This window comes from Gamsiella multidivaricata (genome assembly GCF_025024155.1).
Source record: "Gamsiella multidivaricata strain RSA 2152 chromosome Unknown BC939scaffold_8, whole genome shotgun sequence".
Classification (NCBI taxonomy): Eukaryota; Fungi; Mortierellomycota; class Mortierellomycetes; order Mortierellales; family Mortierellaceae; genus Gamsiella; species Gamsiella multidivaricata.
In genome coordinates this window covers 185762-207169 of record NW_026251716.1, presented here as the reverse complement: position 1 = coordinate 207169, position 21408 = coordinate 185762, and the positions used below count along the sequence as shown (strand labels likewise).

The 21408-nt window shown below is 49.3% G+C and overlaps 7 protein-coding genes across 7 annotated transcripts; 2 read left to right on the top strand and 5 right to left on the bottom strand.

Annotated features, from left to right (window-relative positions):
- Positions 1-29: 29 nt before the first annotated feature.
- Positions 30-830, bottom strand: BC939DRAFT_303388 (uncharacterized protein). The gene has a single exon (XM_051551398.1). The coding sequence runs from the start codon at positions 763-765 to the stop codon at positions 322-324; it is 444 nt and encodes a 147-aa protein (XP_051416021.1). The 5' UTR covers positions 766-830; the 3' UTR covers positions 30-321.
- A 1664-nt stretch (positions 831-2494) lies between these two features.
- Positions 2495-3049, bottom strand: BC939DRAFT_499718 (uncharacterized protein; the record flags this gene model as incomplete). Its single annotated transcript, XM_051559972.1, has 2 exons — positions 2495-2629; positions 2960-3049. The coding sequence occupies 2 exons, from the start codon at positions 3047-3049 to the stop codon at positions 2495-2497; spliced, it is 225 nt and encodes a 74-aa protein (XP_051416020.1).
- Positions 3050-6093: 3044 nt separating this feature from the next.
- BC939DRAFT_303295 (phosphoenolpyruvate carboxykinase [ATP]) lies at positions 6094-8384 on the top strand. Its single transcript, XM_051551396.1, has 3 exons — positions 6094-6210; positions 6411-6769; positions 6965-8384. The coding sequence occupies exons 2-3, from the start codon at positions 6429-6431 to the stop codon at positions 8208-8210; spliced, it is 1587 nt and encodes a 528-aa protein (XP_051416019.1). The 5' UTR covers positions 6094-6210; positions 6411-6428; the 3' UTR covers positions 8211-8384.
- Positions 8385-8931: 547 nt separating this feature from the next.
- BC939DRAFT_303312 (uncharacterized protein) lies at positions 8932-10039 on the bottom strand. The gene is made up of 2 exons (XM_051551397.1): positions 10025-10039; positions 8932-9828 (listed from the first exon to the last, which is right to left on the bottom strand). The coding sequence occupies exon 2, from the start codon at positions 9680-9682 to the stop codon at positions 8978-8980; it is 705 nt and encodes a 234-aa protein (XP_051416018.1). The 5' UTR covers positions 9683-9828; positions 10025-10039; the 3' UTR covers positions 8932-8977.
- Positions 10040-15369: 5330 nt separating this feature from the next.
- On the bottom strand, positions 15370-16726 carry BC939DRAFT_525776 (translation protein SH3-like domain-containing protein). Its single transcript, XM_051561329.1, has 4 exons — positions 16501-16726; positions 16282-16377; positions 16041-16150; positions 15370-15861 (listed from the first exon to the last, which is right to left on the bottom strand). The coding sequence occupies exons 1-4, from the start codon at positions 16621-16623 to the stop codon at positions 15594-15596; spliced, it is 597 nt and encodes a 198-aa protein (XP_051416017.1). The 5' UTR covers positions 16624-16726; the 3' UTR covers positions 15370-15593.
- A 540-nt stretch (positions 16727-17266) lies between these two features.
- Positions 17267-17497, top strand: BC939DRAFT_392939 (mitochondrial ribosomal protein L37-domain-containing protein; the record flags this gene model as incomplete). The annotated part of the gene is made up of 1 exon (XM_051552060.1): positions 17267-17497. A coding segment is annotated over one exon (231 nt), but the record flags the coding sequence as incomplete, so codon positions are not given.
- Positions 17498-17817: 320 nt separating this feature from the next.
- BC939DRAFT_393019 (Nup93/Nic96-domain-containing protein) lies at positions 17818-21085 on the bottom strand (the record flags this gene model as incomplete). The annotated part of the gene is made up of 7 exons (XM_051552069.1): positions 17818-17940; positions 18032-19006; positions 19107-19274; positions 19371-19709; positions 19805-20152; positions 20246-20780; positions 20916-21085. 7 exons carry the CDS (start codon positions 21083-21085, stop codon positions 17818-17820), a joined length of 2658 nt encoding a protein of 885 aa, XP_051416015.1.
- Positions 21086-21408: the final 323 nt, after the last annotated feature.

Genomic DNA, 21408 nt, shown 5'->3' with positions numbered 1-21408 from the left:
ACACCTCGAGCAGGTTGCAAGCCATGGTGCCCCAAAAAACCACGAATGTGGGAAAAAAGAGTAGATCTCACGCAGCAACCCATGCACCCCCGTTGACCAATCTTTTTTATTAGCCCTCGAACCCATGTGTAACCCCCAATCACGCAGAATAAGGCCCTGGTCATCATTGGCACTAGAGCTAACAGGGTGTCTTTGGCAACAAGAAACCGCCTCGTCAAGCGCAGAGCAGAATGTGCAAGACTCAGTGTTATTCAGAGGGGAACTGCTGCACAAAGAAATCGCAAAAGAGGGGGGCCCGCTCTTTGCCAACCACTACTGACCTTAGGCCTCAGAAATGGGGCTGTTCATCCTTGAATTTTTGTTTTTCGATTTCATTTTCGTAGCTTTTTCGTGTTCTTCGTCCCGGTGATGAACAAAAAAAACTAGAAAAGAATACGGAAAAAAAAATACGGGGAAAAAAAAAACGAACAAAACAAAAAAAACAGGGAACCCCGCAAGTGTGCTTGTACGGCTGACTCTGCGGTGTACAAAGTCCAAGAAAGCTCTGCGAAAGGTGGGAAGAAGGGAAGGGAGAGCGACAGAGATAGAGAGAGAGGATATAAGAGAGAGGAACGAGACCGAACAGCACACAAAGAGAGAGAGGACAGTGGAGAGGTGAGCGGCGATATCAGAGTGCAGGTGCAAAGAGTGAAGACGCGGAGAGTGCAGGTGCAAAGAGTGGAAGAGTGGAGGCTCGAAAAGTGCAGGTGCAAAGAGTGGGAGCATATATGGTGGAGGTGTGAAGAGAGGAGTGGAGAGAGTGGAGCTGGATGTTAGTACTTACCTTGACGTGAAGCAGTGACCTGGAGAAAAGAAGAGAAAAGAAAAGAAAAGAGTGAGGTACAGCCGCCGGTTTATATGCAGTCAGCGCCACCATCAGCGCCACCATCAGCTAGAGCCATTTACGGACGAGTGCATTGCGGCCAGTCCATCCACATAATGAAATCCACCCTCCAGAACAGGCACTCGCGCAGATACCCCTGCGGAGATGCATCCAGAGGCACACCCAGCATCGATCGCAGCAACGCTAGTGGACGATGCTGCTCCCAAAACGAGACAAGAATAAGTAATGGTAACAGCAAGGAAGAAGAGCGAGAGAAAGGACGTAGACACGCACAGTGGAGACAATGGTACTCTTTCGTAGCAGCACGCTTGTAGGCAGTGGTCGGTAAAGACATACTAAAGCGACCCTGATCTGCTCGGACCAAACTATCCAGTTCGAAACATTCCTTGTTGAATGGATCCTTCAATAGCTGATGTACGATCCATAGTTTAATGCTCCTGTGCCTGGATCAAATAAAGGAATATCACCTAGTGCAGCAACCAGCAGGTGGCAAACTGGTACAAGCCTTGTAACGCACATCAGCAAATGCCCCAGAAAGAATGCTACAAGTAACAGCACCCATGGGGAGCTAATAAAGCCGCACCGTTGACACTCTGCTGCCTCTTCTGCAGCGCAGCCTAGTGTAACCGCAAAAAAAAAACCACCCGATCCCAGGATTAGAGTCATCAGCAATGAGGATCGCGGCAGGTGACAATGAGCAACAGCAGCCCTGCCACTCTCCATGCTAACACAGACCAAGGTGTCCTGTGGAGAGCAAGGAATGAGACCCATCACCGTCTTTGGCCCTTCCGGTCGGTATTGCCTGACCAGGGTGGTTTAAACCTTGACTGACTGCTCGTGCCAGACGTATGTGGCCCATGCGTTTTTTCCTTTTAGAGAAGAGTGCAAGCAACCCTTTACATGCGACTTTCCTGTGGTCAAAGACTGTACCATCAGCGAGACAATGGGCCTGGCTGCTGCAGCGACTATCATTGAGCCACGCGTAGGTATCGCTTATGTTCTTCTTTCAGCGCGTCGATTTATCTTTTTACTTTTTGCTTTTTTGGCGACACATTTATTGTCTACGAGCTATTCACTGTGCGCTATATAACAAGGCGTGCAATGAAGACAGGTTATGCAGGAAAGCCGAAAAAGGTGTGTCTCTTCCGCGTCAGACTCCTGGCCATAATGGAGACTAGCGAGGCAGAGTCGGTCAGAACGGCGTCTAGAGAAGAAGGGAAAAAAATGAAAGGACGACGGATGAAGAAGAGGAAAAAAACAAAAAAAAAAAAAAAAAAAGCGAGGAAACTTTCTACACTAGCCCAGGACCTTGCGGCTCCAGACCCTCGAGAACTCGGTACTTGAATTTTTTCTTTACTTGAGGAGCACCATATGAGGATCAGGTGCACTTTAGATAGGAACAGGCTCTCTGCAGCTTAGCGTTCGCACTCTCCAAGATATATCAAGATACATTTCCATACAATAGCCTCATTTCTCTCAAGAACCCTTTAGATGCCTCGCCAGTGTTCACAAGACTACTTCATATTTTTTACTTTGCCTAATGAACACTCATTGAAGAAGTTACAGTGCCAGGGTCGTTCCTGCAAAATGGACCGACTCCACACCATGCTCTTAACGCTCGTCCGAACCATTTTTGAGCTGTAACGAGTCGACCTTGGGACGATGGGACACGAGTGGCTGCAGTAGGTCCTCTGGGCGAACTTTATGGATGGTCGAAAGTGCCACGTCTGTGAGTTCTGGATAGCTCTTGATGAATTCAAACAGAAGAGTTCCTCGACCAAAAGTAACGTGTCTTCGGATATGGAGTCGCCGGATGGTTGAATGCCTCCGTTTGAAGCTATGTCCTGTGACGAGCGTAAAGCATTACTTGTGACCAAGTTATTCGCCGGGATAGCCTGTCTGTAATCCCAGCAGCAAGTGTGACCAGGGTTGAAGGATTGCAAAGAGCATCGAGCAGAAGCATTCTGAATCGGCGTTCAGGACCTACATCGGCAAGAAGGCAAGTTCTCGAAAGGCCTGTCGCATGCTGCTCTGAAACGAATCGAGTAGAGCGCAGAAAAAAAAAGGGTGACCTACAAATACACGAGCTTCGGGTTTCGAGACACGACGTCCAACGACATCCGAGCAAAGACTTGGCTGAAGCTCCTTGTTCTCGTGATAAGCCATTTGACATAGAAGCCCTCGAGGGTGGTTCGGCCTGTATGGTTTAGGAAAGAACCATAGCGTTTAGCATGCAGGGCGCGAATCCAGTTGACCTGCCTATAATCACAATCCTATTCTTCGTCCGTTCGGGGATTGTGATCATATTTGAATTCCCAATTGAAAAAAAAAAAAAAAAAAAAAAAAAAAAAACAAGGGACTTCCATTGGTGCGGACGAAAAGCAGATCTCAGTCGCAGCACACACGAATACTGCTCTAGACACCGTCCACGGACAGATGCTCGGAAATGGTGTCCAGCACGGGCGACATATCAAAGATCCTGGCTTTATCAGTGGTCGTTTTGGAGGAGGGCAATGGCACGGCTAACATCCGGTCATGAAACTGAGGAAGACATAATAGAAAGCGAGCAAAGGAGGAATGAGAGAATGAGAGGGTCAATCGGAAAGACAGAGAAACAGAGAGGGCTCGCAGATCTACTGCATGGAAGCATATACTGTTGTCATCTAAGCGGACATTTGTGAACACTTTTGTACACACATTCGGGCTGTGCACATAAACAGCGGCGCTTTATGGACGCTATATACCACCGTTGTAATGTTCCCCTACACGTCCCTAAATGCTTAGGCAGAGGATTAATAGATCAAACTCTGGTCTGCCAATAGTACTGTCAGTATACCAAACTCGGTTATCTATCCCTGACCCAACGCCATGCTCCTGTCGCCATCCATCGCCGTATCTATTCATTCCACAATCGTCAAAACATGCATTTACTGAACTTTTGCCAAACACTCGCTTGCACCAGCGCATCCGCCTCCGGCTCATGATTAACAGACTGGCCTTGTGGAAAAGCGCTTGTGCAAGATAAATCAGCTGTCTTTGGCCCATTGAGAATTATCGCCTCCCATTAACACCATCGCATCGGGTCTTATTTCCATAATCGAGGCATAGTCCTTGAGATACTGGTCCTCGAGTGCCTGCCACAACTTCATGTGGAGCCTTGTGCCCAAGGGACCCAGGCTGAATCGGATCGTGTCAGCAAGCATGACCGGGTCCTGAGGGATAATCGAGAGCCGAGAGCAGACATCGTACAATCCCACAGTCGAGATAAGATCCCATGAACAAAGATCTGTCCTTTGACGACCTCGATGGTACAGAAGAGCAAGAGAATCAAGCTGGACTTGCCTGGTCCTATTCGACCACAGATGCCAATCTTCTCATGGGCGCTAATAGAACGATTGACACCGTGGAGGACGATCCCGAGTCCTGGATGGTTTTTGTGTTTCATAGTAGACGAGCTCGGAGCGTCTTTAAACCGACTATCCTTGTAGAGGACAACTGTCAGGGATCATATCTGGTGCTCCAGGTTTGGATGTACTGGTGGACCATCCAGTCGAGAGCCCATGTGATACTAAGCGTATATGTCAATAACAGGGCCACAAGACCAGGATATCCACAACGATGTTTCTGGCCAATGATGCGACGGACAACGATTCAGATCCAAAAATAATCACGGAGCTCAAGGTTTCGAGCTGGAACGCGAGCTAGCGGATTTTGCAAAAAAAAAAAACGCGCCAATTCTGGTTCAGACGGTACTCATTGTCCTTGACGAACCTCTTCTGCTGCCAATGAGCACAAGTAGTCGCGATTCATACCGATTGGTTGCTGGGGTTTATCAGCAGATCGTGCGAGATGCCACCAAGAGATACCGCTGCAGGCAGAGAGGCATACAAATCTCAAAGGAGGGGTGATAATAATAAGTCTGGGCTCCCATAGAGTGACCACCACCAAGGCCGAAGCAGCCTAGAAGAGTACTCAGTAAAATATCGTAGTAAGACCTGACCGTCCGTTGATTGGTCTTTGCTGGGACGGTTGAGGATATGCCCTATAGAAGAGGTATCAAGAACCATCATTAGCGATCACCGCAACGTACGCACCGAACGGATACGACAATGGGCCTTGACCATGATTGACTAGAAGATCGTCAGCAGCGAGTACTGATGCCCAATGCTGCATAGATGCCGACATAAAAGAGTGGATCCTTGGTATCCTTTCCTGCGTCATTGCCGTTACTCTAGTAAGTCATCCATGGTGAAGTAGAGATCGAGGCGGTCCAGGACAAGTCCATGGACAGGATATAGGCAATGGCAGAGTGATAGGAACATGCCTTTGCATATGGGAAGTAGACGCTCCTACTGACATATACGAGAAGTGGCCGAGATAACGACGTTTGCGAGAAGGTCTTGGTCATTCAGGACCGTGGCTATTATCTTTAATCCTATCTTTGCAAGCTGATATACGTATGAGAATGCCAGCGAGCGCATATTGCCCTGTACGAAGTCTTCCCCAGATCTTTATAATCAATATCGAGTTATGTTCTTCCCTTCCTTTTTTTTATACAAGTAATCTCCACTTCTCGTTTACGGCTTCCTAGTGTATCACAATCTCTCTACGGTTCCATAGACAGGAATGAAATGATTGCGCCCATGTTCGATTTGCGTCCGGTCATGAATATGATTGTTCGCAGTATGAGCAGATTCCATATCCTTCCCCTTTTGATGGCATCAACGTGCATGAGGACATTCTGCATGTGGATATGCTCACCTTATTCTTATACCTCACCCCCCAGCATTCCAATGCTGACCTGAAGCTCAGTTGGACCCCCCTCGCCTTTGACGTCCTCCTCTTGCTCCTCTTCCGTCAACTTCCGTGGTGTCTGCATGAGGCCTTTTTTTTTCCTGCAGTTACTCCCCGTTGCTTACTGCCGAGGAGGTACAGAACAGAGTGTCGACCTTCAAAAGGATACATGGGGTTTCGATGGGCTAACCAACATGGGTCAAGGGTGATCCTCACAAATGCAAGAATAAGTGCACCCCTTCGTCAGTTCCGCGCCCCAGTCGAACATGGATGGGTCTAGATACCTTCTTCTTTCATATATAAATGAGCAGCCTGCCTCCCTTCTATCGGGTTCATCTCTTTCAAACCCATCCATTTATTGACCCGCGTCCAAGTTTTTTTATTTTTTATTTTTTATTTTTTTTATCGCAAGTGTCTTTCTCTACTACACCTCCCTCTTCACTTTTCTACCTCTCTTTCACTTCATTCTCTCCACTTTCCCACCATGATGGTAAACCAAGAAAAGGCAAGCGCGCCGACCGGCGCCAAGAACCATCCCCAGGTCGAGAAACTGAACGACAACAGCGCCTCGTCCGCTTCGTCGACCAAAACATTCTTAGCCAGCAATTCGCGCGGGCCCCATGATAGCCATGTCTCCGCAGGCTCTTCTTCTTCGGCCACCATAGCGGCAGGCCATATCCACCATAGCCATTACCCACAACAATCCCACCCCGGTCTTCACCACAAGGCGTACCATCCCGACCCGGAGGTCATGTACCACGACACAGGGATCGATTACAACCATGTGCTCATGAACCGCAATGCCTCAGTCGCGAAACTATACGAGGATGCATTGCGATATGAGGATGGATCAATGATCTCGTCTGAGGGAGCGTTGGTGACGAGCTCGGGCAAGAAGACGGGTCGCTCACCAAAGGACAAGCGTATTGTAGATGAGTCCACGACGACGGCAGATATCTGGTGGGGGCCGGTGAATAAGAAGCTGAGCGAGCATGCGTTCTTAATCAACCACGAGCGTGCGGTCGACTACTTGAACACCAGGGAGAGGCTTTATGTGTTTGACGGATATGCGGGATGGGATCCAAAGTACAGGTAAGAAAGAAAAAAAAAAAACTCGAGTATGTATGTGTGGGCATGGACTCACTCAGAAAGAGAGGTGCGCCAGGGGGTAGGGGCTAGCGAGGGGGTGAATGAAAGAAAGAGAGGGGAGATGGGATAGCGAATGAACAATCCAGAAGGGGCTGCACTCTAACACCCTTTTGAGAACCCCTCCTACCAAAATTTCAGGATCAAGATTCGTGTGGTCTGTGCCCGCGCCTACCACTGCCTATTCATGCGCAACATGCTCATCCGCCCCACGGACGACGAGCTCGAGGAGTACGGCGAGCCCGATTTCACTATCCTCAACGCCGGCGCCTTCCCCGCGAACCGTTACACGACCGGCATGACTTCCAACACTTCAGTCTCGATCAACTTTCATCGTCGTGAGATGGTCATTCTCGGAACCGAGTATGCCGGTGAGATGAAGAAGGGGGTCTTCACCATCATGCACTACCTCATGCCCAAGGCCGGTGTCCTCTCCTTGCACTCCTCCGCTAACCAAGGCGAGGATGGCGATGTCACCGTCTTTTTCGGTCTTTCCGGCACTGGCAAGACGACCCTCTCCGCCGACCCACGTCGTCATCTGATCGGTGACGACGAGCATTGTTGGTCTGACACCGGTATCTTCAACATCGAAGGTGGTTGCTATGCCAAATGTATTGATCTCTCTGCGGAAAAGGAACCCGAGATCTTTGGAGCCATCCGCTTCGGTGCCGTCCTCGAGAATGTCGTCCTGGATGAAGATACCCGTCTGGTAGACTACAGTGACAATTCTCTGACTGAGAACACCCGCTGCGCCTACCCGATTGAGTACATTCCCAACGCCCTGATTCCCTGTATCAGCAGCGGGCACCCCAAGAATATCATCATGCTCACTTGCGATGCCTTTGGAGTCCTCCCACCAGTCTCGAAGTTGACATCTGCCCAGGCGATGTACCACTTCATCTCCGGATTCACCGCCAAGATGGCCGGTACTGAGGATGGTGTGACCGAACCTGAGGCGACCTTCTCTGCCTGCTTCGGCCAGCCCTTCTTGGTTCTGCACCCAACCAAGTACGCGACCATGCTGGCCGAGAAGATCCAGCAGCATGCGGCTGATGTGTGGCTGATCAACACTGGATGGACTGGAGGAGCCTACGGCAAAACAGGCCAGCGTATTGCGCTCAAGTACTCCCGTGGAATCATCGACGCCATCCATTCAGGAGAGCTCAAGAAGGCCGAATATCAGACCTACCCGATCTTTGATCTCCAGATCCCCAAGGTCATGCCAGGTATTCCTGCGGAGGTTTTGAACCCGGCCACGGCATGGAGGGGACCCGCTGCTGAATTTGAGCAGAGCGTCAAGAAATTGGCCCAGCTGTTCAAGGAGAACTTTGCAAAGTACCAGGACCAGGCTTCGGCCGATGTCATCGCTGCGGGACCCAAGATCTAAACCCTCGAGCGAGAAGGTGAACAGCCATACGGCCCAAAAAAAAAAGAAAAAAAAAAAAGAAAAAAAAAGATCAAGAGTAAGGGGATTCTTTTCAAAATGACGAGACGGCCCGAGTACGCTGTACTTGTTCTTTTGCATAATGTAAAAAACACTAGCATCACCGCTTGCCACATGTAAAAGCAAGGAAGATGTCGCTTTGCAGTCAGTTCAAATGCAACTAGAATAAATAAAAAGAAAAATAGCGACCTATATTGAACCCAGATATGGGCTTCATCACATACCTGCGATGGGGATCAACATCTTTTGGGTACAGGCTCCCACTAGAAGGGAAAAAAAAGAAAAAAGAAAATGAGGTATGCGATTGATTGTCTATCTATTCATGTGGGTGACTCGCGTCAACCACATCTCATAAAAAGAAAAGAAAGGCAATGCGTGGTGACTCTTACGCTTTGTGCCCAGAGAGGGCGGAACGCGTTGCCTAGGTATCTACCTTTTTTTTCTTTGGGTTCTGAACACAAAAGTTTCAAATTTTCATTTCATAGAACCACCCAAGTTGTCGATAAATTAGTATTAATATGTTTTATTTATTTCTGTGATAATCATTCAGGAACTACGAAAGAGAAGGAGACCGTGGATGGAGAGGGGAGAGATATTAGTGGTAGACTAAGAGAATAAGGAGGCAAAACGTGCCATGACAAGACTGGGGTGAGATATGCAGGATGCAGAAGAAAGAAAAAAAAACCATGAAAATGCAAATGAGAGAAGAACTAAATGATATGTAGAAATACAGGGATGAGGATGGTATAGAGGAAAAGGGTATCGAGAAAAAAAAAATGCAAATGAAAGGTGTGGGTGTGTAATGGTGGGAAAACAAATGCAAATGAGGTGAACGGTGCTTGGTGGGGCTGGTGCCTCGAGTCGATACTTTCCCATGAGCGGAGGGCGTCAAGGGTAAAAGGCGGTCGACCGACTGGCCCGATATTCAGATGCTGAAGTCTTGCTCTCGATGAGCTTGCCCGCCACCCCGTGCTGTACCTTGACAACAGATACACCAGAGGATGTTGAGTGGGAGGGGGAACCTTCTTTTGTTTTTTCCCACCGTTGCTCTCAAACGTTATTGGGGGTGGAGAGAATGACTTCCAGAAATCTCTGCTGCTGATGTTACTAGTGTGATTGCCGTCGGCGTCGGTTTGTTTTTCTGTCGGCACTGCAGTAGCGTTTTGTGTCCAAATAGAGTAACCTCGCGTAATGCCGTGCCGAAGAAAGATGCGGGGGGGGGGGAAGAGAAGTGAAAGCGACACGAACTTCCATCGCGGGCGTACAGCAACAGTTGGTTGCCTGGAAATGTGCAGAAATGGCCAATGCGTGAAACACTCTGACCACGTTCCGTGCGGGATCGCCTCAGTCGACGGATGAATGATGTGCTCGCTCACATTCATACGAAAAGGAGTGTGGATTATGGCTCGAGGCATAGGTGTTTGTCCAGAAGAAGGAGCGTAAAAATAAAATAAAAAAAAGTGTCTGAATTGGGTTCAAGCAGAGTTGCTTCGCACCAGGGCGCAGATCCCTGTATTTGGTCATTGTTGTGGTTGGGATACACAACGTGGTCGAAAGTTGCCTATACAGACCAGCAAGAAAGATGGATGAGTTCACAGTCCAATTGAGCGGAAGTCCAAACATCTTATTGTTCTTTCTGCCTCTGGCCAAGACCCGAAAAGTAGGTTTGGAATGACCATGCAGCATCAGCAACAGCTGCAGCCTTCCTTCATAACGAACCCAAACGAGATATATATATACATGTACATTGGACTTACCCTCACGGACGAAGAGAAAAAAATAGCAAAACGTAATAGATGGGAGCAACGAGGCCATTCGACAGTAGTGTTCAATGCAAGAGTGTACCGCACTCCGAAATTAAGACGGAGCCGAGGAATGTAGAATTATCCAGAGACCGCATCGGCATCGGCATCCGTATTCGGAGTGGGATGTTTTTAGTAAAAGTTTTCACTTGCAGACCGATACTCGGACGATGCGGTGGACAGAAACGAGTCTGTCGAGGAGACGGACGACCAAGAGCCGACCATAATATCGTTCAGCGGGTGATCGTCCTCCTCCCTGGGCATCTCGAGGAAGTTGCATAGGGACGATTTGACTGTTCATATGAAGAAATAGGAAAAAATAGGAAAAAATAGGAAGTAACGTTAGTGTAGTACTGGGGTAGTAGGGTGTCTTGCATGCCAAACACCAAACTCGCTGCTCTTTATGGTTTTGAATGGGGTTTGGTCATCATGTTTACAGGCCAAATGGTAAACCCATCCATATCAATGGCTCATGTCGTCGCGCCCACCCGCATCACCCCATCCAGGATGAGATGGTTGCACACAGTGCAACATCAACACAGAATTAATGCAGTGATGAGATGGATCTCCAAAGGATTTACCTCCATTCATTCCATGGTATCATCTCCAACACCATCGCATCAACAGCCCCAGATATAAAGTCAAAAATCCTGAACGAAAACATGGCCACACACACATGTCGGTCTCGACCCCAATTGAAAACAAGGAGCTGCAGGAATACTGGAAATAGGAGGGGGTGTGTGTGTGTGTGTGCATTAAAGCCGAAGAATAGAGTGATCTTTCAAACAAAAGGGCCAAATTGGTGTGCATACCTCTGCGGAAGGAATCCTTTCTCCTGGGCAGGTACCCTCTGGGCTTCAGTGGAGACACGAGCTTGCGCGCCCGGATCATCCTCAGCTCGGCTGCCATCATCCGCAGATAGTCCGTGTTCGAACGCGTCTCGCGTGTGGCCAGATGCCTCGGCAGGGGAGGCGGTAATGAGGCCTCTTTATCGCCGGATACGGCATCCTTGGAGTTCTTGGTCACAGGAGAAGAGAGAGAGAGAGTTCTCGTCGTCGTTTTGGAGGATTGGGCAGTCTTGCGCTTAGAGGGAGGAAGAGGAAGAGGCTGGGGCCGCTCAACAACAGGTGTTTCGTGATATGTGAATGTCCTGAGGGGAATGGTGTCAGAAGGGATGGCCTTGAACTTGTCCATGGCCGCAACTGACACAGGAAAGTTCACAGATCCATGGTAGACGTGAGTAGATGGGGTGGCAAGATTGGGTAAGGAGAGTAATCCGTCTGTTAAGGTCAAGGAGGCAGAGGGAGGTGTTGTTGCGTCCACCGCCGCGACTGGGGTGCCGTTTGAGAGTCTAAGAGCGACTGGAGGCGAGAATTCTTTGGTGGCTGGGCTTTGGCCGTTGCTGGAGCTGGAGCTGGCCCAGGAAAGGGTGGTGGCTGTGGCGGCCAGGTAATGGGCCTTCAGATTGGCCCAAAATCCTAGTCGGCTGTCAGAGGTGGTCGATTCAGGAAGCAGAGACTGAAGGGAATGGAGCAACGGCTGGATTATCTGGGTCTGGACGGGATTGCCGCTGTTTTTAGAGCCGCTGCCGCTTTTGCGCGACAGGGACCTTGGCTGGAGCTCCACTGCGTTGTGAGAGGTCTCTGTTGGCGAAGGAGGCAAAGATGAAGTGGATTTACTGATTTTGCTGGACTTTGTTGTGATTGAGGAGGTGGAGGAGGAGCGGACGAGGCCTGGGGCCCTCTTTTTGCGGGGAGGGATGACACCGTAGGGCTGTGGGGCCTTTGCGGTGAATTGGGCGACGAGCTCCTTGTAACTGGCAGCATTGTTCAAGGGTGCCGAGGCAGAGGACTTGAGCGGGGGTCTTGTTCCCGCTGCGGCTGTGGAGGAGGTGGTGGCGACGGTGAGGGCAATTGAGGGAGAGTTCTTGGAGTTGGTTTTGCTGTTGCTGCTGCTGCTAAAGGCAGAGGCATGGGAGGCAATTGGGGCTGGCGTAGCGGCAGCGGTGCCCAGGCTGGCCGAGACTGAGGCCGCAAAGGACTCTGGGTGTTGGTGTAAGCATGGGGAGGATGAGGGTCGTATGAGGGACAGCATCAGGGAAGTGGGAGGGGTGTGGTGTGCGGGGGAGTGGATGCGGATGGCGAGGCGGGGATGGGCGATGGAGGTGTGGAGGGAGAGGGATGCCGATGATGTTCTGGGAGATGTGAAGCGAGCGAGGGTGCGGGTGTCAGAAGAGAGAGGGAAGAAAGAGGCGTGAAGGTATCTTGAAGGCGAGTGACGGGTAAAGTCGTCTCTCGCTTTCTCCCTTCGCGTGTCTCGCTGTCTTTTATTTTTATCGCCTCGATTGTATTGGTTTGATATAGGAAGCATACGGTTTAATTGATTGAATCGCCCTCGTATTCAAATCAGCGGAGTATCCTGCTCTCGGTATTACACAAAGCTCTGCTCCACTATCATAGTCCCATGGCTCCAGTCCGCATCATGTCATCGTCTCCGTTGGCAGCAAACAGCGGCCAGGACAGAGAGGAGCGAGAACCCACTTCGCTGTATCAACACCGCATCATCGACAGCTTCCTCCACTTCGCCCATCCACCCATGTACACGCCCTTCAAGGCCATCAAGTGCGCATCTCCTGACCATGCTGCGGACAACATCTATGCAGCAGCCAAAGCAGAAGGTTGCCTGCATGCCTTTTTGTTTCTTGCATCTCGAAGGGGACAAGACCAAACAACGGCTCAAAAACCAGTGGGGATTCTCCCATAAACAAATACACTGGGGTTGACAGCTGGCAGAACCCCCCAAGAAGGGGCGAGGATGCAGACTACAGTGCACATATAGCCCAGAGGCATGATCATCAGCAGATCAGACGAGCAGGAGCCAAAATCCAAAAGAAAATCTTAAAAGGCATAGAAAAACAAATGTCCTCTCCTCATAGACAACATGTACCTCTCCCCCATCCTCCACTCGTCGCGACTTGTTTGTCTCCGAGAGAGGAGGCATCACCGGACACTCTCCCCACCTCTCTGTTCACGATGGGTCTCTTCGGCGCATCCTTTGGCGCCGTGTGCAGTAGTAATGACAAGGACGAGCGTCTTTCGACAAACAAATCGGACCCAAGAATAAAGCAAGAGAGATCCGAGCCTCGGTGAGGTGATCCTCCCATCATCCATCTTGAATAAGAAAAGGCAGATCAATTCCCAAGTAGGGCATCCCATCACATCGCCATCAATAACCTTGATTCCGCATGCATCAATAAGCTGATTGTCTGTATAGGGCCTACAAAGAGCAGGACGAAAGGGTAACCTGCAGACACATGTGGAGAAAAGAAAAGGAAGGGAAAAAGATGGGTAGAGGGTGCAATGTCATCATGCTTCATCACCCGCTTGGCAAGGAAAACAGAGGACATGCACAGCATGCAGAGGTAGAGGAAAATGGACTTGCCACCAAACAGCTGAGGAGATACGCGCCTTTTCCGTGGCGAAACAACTGGCGGCAGTCTCTGTGCGCTGTTCCCCACCTGCCATAAAAGGCACACACGACAACACGTCCACACGTCCGTCCGCCGAACACCTGTTTGGGGCAGGATAAGGAATCCATCCGATGCAGGGAAAGAAAAACGCACCCAGACACATGTTTGCGCTTGTGAGAAAGTCTCTCCTGCGCAGAGTCAACACGAAGTGCGCATCCGCCTTGGCGCCCCTTGTCCCACATCGCAACCCACTCCTCTCTGGCCTCTCTCTCCAATGGACCGTCTAGTCCGCCAATGGCCACCGCTCTGTCGACATGTATCCTCTGCGCCATACAGTATCCCACGGTTCATTGCTCTTTGGATGATGATTGGATGTGCCGTTTATTGTATTGTTGTATCCACAAGCAACAGCCATCGGGACGGATCCGGCATTCATTTTGTGTTTCTATTTATCCTTCATCCCCTTTGTATTTGTTGACAGCTTTTACCACCCAATCATTTCGTGCCTCAGTATCCCTGGACGCCTCTCTCCCCTCGCGCCAACTGGAGCAAACGCGCATTGGTCCAGACTAATGCCTGTTCAACTGTTCATCGGCATAGCTACTCACCTCTGTGATCCATTACGCCGATGCTGCTCAGTCTAATAACACACTAGAGTCCTATCCCGCATTAGAAAACCGGCCAGCCGCCCGATTTCTACGCTCTTCCGCCCCTGTATGCTGAGTAATGCAATTCGTGTGTCTGTGAAATGAATCCATTGTAGGGTTGCACAAGCACATAGAGACAATCGACCACAGCGCCAACTGTGTCTTTGTCGCTCAAGTGTTAGTCTAATCCAACCGGTTCAATTCGTTGCCGGCTCCATCAAGTAGAGCCCTGTAAATTCACAAGGATACAGGTGCAATTACAATGTACTCATAGACACAGGACAAAGGAGAAGAGAACGAGAGAGGAAGGTTAGGTTAAGGTTCGGTGCGTAAAAAAAAACGTGTGTTCATGGAAGAGCAAAGAGGGTTTTTCTAGTGTGCGTTATCACATCAGACCACAGTAGACTATGTTTGTAGTCTATGTAGACTACAGGGCGGCGCTTGAAGGAATGCGGCTCACGTTCAAAGGGAAATTGCCCAGCGCTGATTGGGCAACTGCCAATGTTCCTGAGAAAAATGCGCAAAAGAAGGCTAGCCTGAATTGAGCTGAATGAATTTCTTTACTCGCACCCTTGATGACAATCTTGTCGCCCTGCATCTGTAACCAGGTACAAGTTCTGGGATACCCTTTTGTGCAACATTCTTCTTGAGGGAGATAGAGCCATACATGTGCTTTCGCTCATGGGAAACCTCTATGGCTATGAAGCGGAAGCGGAAGAGCAGGGGGGGGGGGGGGGGGGGGGGGAGGAGCCCATGGATACGTGGATTGTTCCCACAAACCAATTGTTCTGTATATTACGTGGGCTCCTTGTGCATACTCACTCGACTGGACCCTGAGCACATATTCACTCGATATCTGTTCAGGGTCGGGTGATGTTCTGTGTTTAGAAGTGCATCCGCCACCAATAGAACACGCGAATGAACCTGCAGACTACGCCTTATCTTGGTCTCGACTCTCCATTCTTTTTTCTACGCACACATGACTGAGCAAGTATCGGCCTTCATTTCATATCATTGATATTGAATCAAGTCTTGTATTTTGTTAAATCCTTATTCTTGCTGCAACTCATTGGCCTGGCCGAGACACAACAAAAATTGGTGGCGCTAAAAGTAACCACAGATCAGATTTGGTGCGGACTACAATGCATGTTTAAATTCCAGGCACCATGATAAACCGGCGCCACCCCTCGTTTCATTGTCTTTGTATTATTTATGGAAGACACTATCGGACAGTTGGCATGATTGAACAATATGTATTTTACATGTGCATGCAAATATGTCGCCTATTTCTTGAACTCTCAACTCTATACGCCAAACCCTTCAACGATTCCGCGATTCCCTCGTCCTGTTCCAAACAATCGTAAGAAACGTCCCCCTGTAACCTTTCTCTCAAAGAAAAGCCGCTTGTTTAATGGAACTTGGAGTAAGGGTTCCTGAGCTCGTCCAGAATGCTGCTGCTGGGGAATGGTGGAACGTTGATGTCGGGAATGAAGGTGACCTCCCTTGCGAGCTGAGGTGATGTATCCTTGGCGCTGTCAAAGCGCTCCAGCTTGTACTTTGCAATGTCGGCCTTGGGTTTAGGGATCTCGACCTCCGTACCAACCACGAAACGCTTGCGCTCCGGCTTCCCGGACTTGGAATCAACAACTTCGCGGTAGTGAGTCCTGACAGGTTGTCTAGATTGAGCAGCAAGCGGGGGTTTTTTTTGTTCCGCACAAAAGATGCAGCAAATAAACATGTAGTGGTTAGATCGGTGAATGAAAGAGTGCTGGTTGACGTCGTAGCTAGCAAATGTCGACCAGTAGTGCTCCATTTGACCAAACACAGCGCCCAAGCGCAGAGATGACAGGCGTACCTTGTCTGAGGGTCGATCAATGAAACGTTGGAGACGTGAATAGGTGCCTCGATCTGGACTCTGGTCGCCTTTGTGGGATCCATAGCCTGAGGGCGAATGTGTTTCGTGACCTATGGAATCGCAAAAAAATAAAAATAAAGATCGAATATTAATCCACTGCTTGCTTGCTTCAGGTCCAGGAGCGGCAGATCGCTTCCTGAAACCACAATCCCTTTATGCTTAATTAAAAGTGTCCCTGTACCATGTTCCTATCCTCGATCAAGAGCGAGTTCAAGCTCCTAAGGACCTTCTTGACAGTTCCTGTCTTTCCCTTTTCCTTTCCGCTTGTGATATAAACCTATCGATCCAAAAAATCACACGTATCAGGCATTAGCATTAGCAGGGGAATGGCGAACAAAATCAGGCAAACTGATGTTGTTGCAGCAGAGAAGACGTCCATGTCCGTTGTGTTGTTTCGTACCTCGTCTCCTCGAACGATCCTCCACATCTTAATTTTATCCTGAGGCGCCACATATTTGACCCTGGTGGGCTGGAGCTTGGTGTTGATAAATCGGCGCATGCCAGAGACTAGTGAGGGCTGCATGGCGTTTGAGTATGTCGCTGCTGTTGTTGTTGTTGTTGTTGTTTTTTCGAGTTACGGCAAAGAGATAAGACGCGGAGTAGGAGGGGGGTCAAAGAGATCTTTGCCTGCCTCTACCATTTCCAGACCCGAAAGAGTGACAGGTTTGTTTTCGTTTCCGGGTCCAAGCCACTGTTTCTTCGTTTCAAAAGGTTCCGCCCTTCACACCCAGCAAGATTAGCCCATCCTCCTTTTTGCACTCCTCGCTCACACACTTGCACACGCAATAGTCATGCTCAGGTCAATGTCAACAACGGCCTTCTCTGGCCTCAGGACTGCCTCAACACAACAGGCACGTTGGATTCAGGTCTCGGCTCGTGCACTCAGCGTCAAGGAGGAATCGAACGCCGCTGCACCAAAAGGTATTGTTTCCAATGCCTTTCTCGGGAATTGATCACACTTTTGCTCTGGGACACAGGGAACGCGTCCTTGGGATTCATGAGGACGACATGTATTTATCAGTTGTGTGTTGTTCGAGCCATGTTGATACCTCTTCTCGCGTGCTTGTATCTCGAAATTTGTTTGTGATTTTGCTGTTCAGAGTTTCTGACGCTCGTATCACTCATTCTTTGGTTGTTGCACCACGGTCTACATAGCCAAGCGTACCGTCGTCTCCAGCGCACCTGAAGGCGCCATTTTGAAGGGTCTCAATTACATGAAGGATGGCAAGGACCCAGTGGCACTTGCCGACGAAGCCTATCCAGAATGGCTCTGGAAGATCAATGATCCCGAGGTCCGTGCTGCCAGAATTGCGGATCCCTTGGACAAGAAGCATCACAAGGAGGCAAGGAGACAGAGGATCAAGGCCGAGAACTTCATCCGCGACAGAAAGACGTAAAGGGAGCGCGTTTTGCATCGTCTCTTATTTTATTCAGGAATGTGGTGGGGGTTGTTCGGGATGTTTCTGTTGGTGGTTAAAGCGGCAATCGACAGGTACGCTGGATTCGGACTCACGATCGTTGACAACGCCAATCTCGGCTGTTGTTCACTTCGTTTTTCCATTTAGAGAGCGCAGTAATAAAGCTCATGTAATATATGCAATCAAACCCGCCAATTCGTATCAAGCACTTCGTGGCCCTCACTGTATATTTTTACTGGATTAGTGTAACTTTCATGAACAAATGGCCTGTTTTCGTACTCATGGCCTCCACCTGCCGCTCATGCCATGATCATCACATCAAGGCGGTTCAGCTTGGCGTAGGTATCCGCAGACATCCTGAACTTGATTGACCCCGCAAACATCATCAAAGACCTTGCTCTTCTCTTCAGCATGTCCATGTGCTATATTCATGCAGACAAAACGATCGCTCATTGTCAGTGACATGCGAAGATAAGTATGTTCAATCGATCCAAGGAACCAAAGTATGTTTACCTCTTTGCGGCCAGTTTGATCATAGGGTGATAGCTTGAGAGCCTGGTACATCTTATAAAGACTCTCCATTGTCTTGAGGAGCACATCGGAAAAGTTCCTTGCCACACACTCGTCCAATCCCTGGAACTTGTCGGCCTTCTTGGCGATCATGGCCATATCTGCCTCCAGAGGAATCAGGTCCAGCTCCTCAATCACAGCGACAGCAGCCTCATACTTGCCACGGTCATACAACTCTGTGAACTCAACTAGCTTGAGCAGGATGCCGCATGTCTCTAGGTTCTTAGGTGCAATCTGCTGGTTCACCTTGGGGTCGCTCACGTACTCGTTGATCAACCGTCTGATAGCAGGGATGTTGACACCCGTATCGCCAGCGCCTTGAAGTCCTGGATTAGAAATGACTTCTGCCAACTGTCTATTCAAGAGCTCCACGACCTGGTTGTAGGCCTCCGCGATGCTGTACAGCTGAATAGCGTCCTCCACACGGCCCTCTTTGGATTTGCTCTTGGCTGCTTCGATCGCAATGTCCTTAATGAATTGTCCACTGTTCTCAACCTTGATCAACGGAAGGTACTTTTCAATAACACCAGGAGTCTTAATGCCGTGCTTAGTGGTACCGAGTAAAGTCGTATAATCCTTTGCCTGCAGGACCAACTCCTGAATATAGCTGTGACAAAGTGCGATTTGCTCCTGGTTAATGGCTGGCTGAAGATCCGTGTTCAAGCAGACTTGATACAGGTATGTGAGCGCTTCTGTCGGGTAATGCTCGGCAATGATGCGAGCCTGATAGTGGATCAACTGCGTAAAGTTGTAATGCGTCACTTCATGGCCCTGTGCATCTTTGGTAGTAGAAAATGGGATGGGGTCCGACACCCGGTGCACCGCAGGGATGCGAAGCAAACCGTAATATGTCAATGCGATTGCCATGTGCACAGTCTCAAGTGTATAGGCTTTAGAGGACGAAAGGTAATGAATGGCCTACAAAAGAGGATCAAAACCGTTCGTATTAATATGATGACTTCACACAGTCGGTTCGATTACGCGACGGCGCAATAGCATAATTATAAGGACAGCATACCCGCTCGAACTGCTGTGAGTAGATAAGGACCTGAAAGTACTGCAGTGGGTTGTTGTTGTTGGGGTTGAAGTAATTGGCGCCGTATTTGAGGACAAGCGCCTGAAAGTCGGAGAGATCGTATTTGTCCTGTGGCATGGTATCACTCTTGGTCTCCCGAATCATGTTGAGCTACCAACACCAGCAATTCAAAGGCAAGCGTTAGCATGATGTTTGGTAGCTATAGCACTGCCAGAATGAACTGGGATAAAATTGCAGGAGCATTACCTGGAGCCAAATGAAATCCTCGAGGGCCCCGACGACAGGAGTTGTCCGTTTGCTCAGCTCGCAACGACCGAGAATCTTGTACAGTGTCAACTTGTAAGGATCCACCGTATCGGAACTGTATCTAATCCTCTGATTGAAGTCGGAGAGGATTCGCTCCTGCATTGGCGTGGGCAAAAAGCGATCCTCGCTCTCGAGATATGCGGCAAGATATGTGACGAACTGGCGATCAGCAGGAGAAAAGTTCGTCTCGTTCTCATTTGCAAACTTGAGCGCCTCCTGTCCATGTCCGGTCCGAAGCAAATAGTAGATCTGGGCCCATACAGCCTGTCCATTGGTAATCTACATTGTATGCAATACAATCAAATCCATGGGTTATGAATGATAAACAGCAAAGATGACCGTATTATTAGTGTGGAAATCATTTTAAGTGTTACCTCAAGATTGGGTTGCGACCACGACCCATATCGGAGGTATTTCAACTGAACAAATGCACGAATGGTGTTGGTGAGCGATGGAATGCCACCGAGGTTGGCTTCTGCTGGATTTTCTGCCACGGCTGCGTCGATGTGGTTCATGAATTGCCTCTCAAGGAACGTCTTTGATCCCTTGATTAAGCGCTCACGTAACGTCGCCGCAACAGGGCTCTTATAGGGCGATGCCAGGTATGCATTGGCATATACGCGCTCCTTCAATGTCTTGCTCTGAAACCGGCCATTGCGCAGCTCCTGTTCGCCCAAAACTGACACCAACAGCTCCCAGGTTTCTCGAATCTTTGGATTGGGCTAAAAGTGATTGACCAGAAGGGAGATACATTAGCTTTGAGCATGAGATGTCAATATGGTACGCTGCCATTTCATCGCAGAGTAAGCTCATACCTGATCCTTGTGTGCCAAGAGCGAAGCTTCGACAAAACTGCTTGCCAATGGAAAAGCAGTTCCTTGAAGGCGAGATTCGCAAAGATCGTACAAAACTTTGTAGTAGGGCTTCAGCTTGCTAAAGATAATGTCCAATGATGCTGGATTCTGGTTGAATCCAGGGACGTACGATGAGCTCTGTGACAGGCCTAGGCTAGACGATCCATGGAAGGTGTTCACTGACTGTCTCAACTTCTTGTCTGATCCGGCTCCTTGCGTTTGGCTATGTCCGAGTTCCTCAAAGATCCTCTTCTTTGTACGCTCCCAGTCATAATTCAGCGAAGTTTCAAAGTTTGAATCAAAGTCCATGACAGTCTCGCGTCTGCTTTCGTCAATGGTGTTGACAATGATTTGCTCATGCTGGTATCGCAAAAATGCCTGAGTGTCGGTATCGTGGATGGGTTGGTAGGGATCATAGGTCGATCGCAAGTTGATTGCGTTGAGAGTCGCATTGGTGACATTGGCATCAATCCCGCTCTTCGCCAGAAGAACTTGACTAGCGATATCAGAAATAAGACATAGGCAGTTTCGAACCATTTTAGTCCACAGTCCAGGTACAGCGGCCCTGATCACTCCGATACTATGTGTCGCAAACGCACGATGGCGTAGCTGATGAATACCGCTCACTTACGCCTTGTTGTCGGTGATATCGACGGGTTTTGACGACTTGGTGGCAAGCTTGCGCGACTGATTCTCAATCTGATCGATGCCACGCTCGATGTGAGGCAGCTGCAGGCCGTTGATGTGGCTAGTGAGTTGCTTGGATTGCTCCGCAAGCTGGGCCAGAGTAGAGAATGCCATGGTGAGTCCTATTGGATCTCCTGAGATCTCTGCTATCTTGTCGAGCTTTGGAGAAAGGGACGTTGAGTGACAAGTGGTCGATCAAAAGTGGTCGAGAAGGAGGGAGCAGATGTCAAGGTGAAAGCGCGTTTACAAGACCGACAGCGACGGGAAAGTAGCTCGTTTCTCGCTGAAAATACGTCACCGAAGACGTTCTTCCCGCGAGAACGTGCCACCTCTAAACTAAAAGTGTGCTTGCTAACACACATAAATGGAAAATAAAGCTAGACTAGCTGACTATTTGACAACTCGCTTACGGTGGGCATCTTGTATGGACGCTGTTC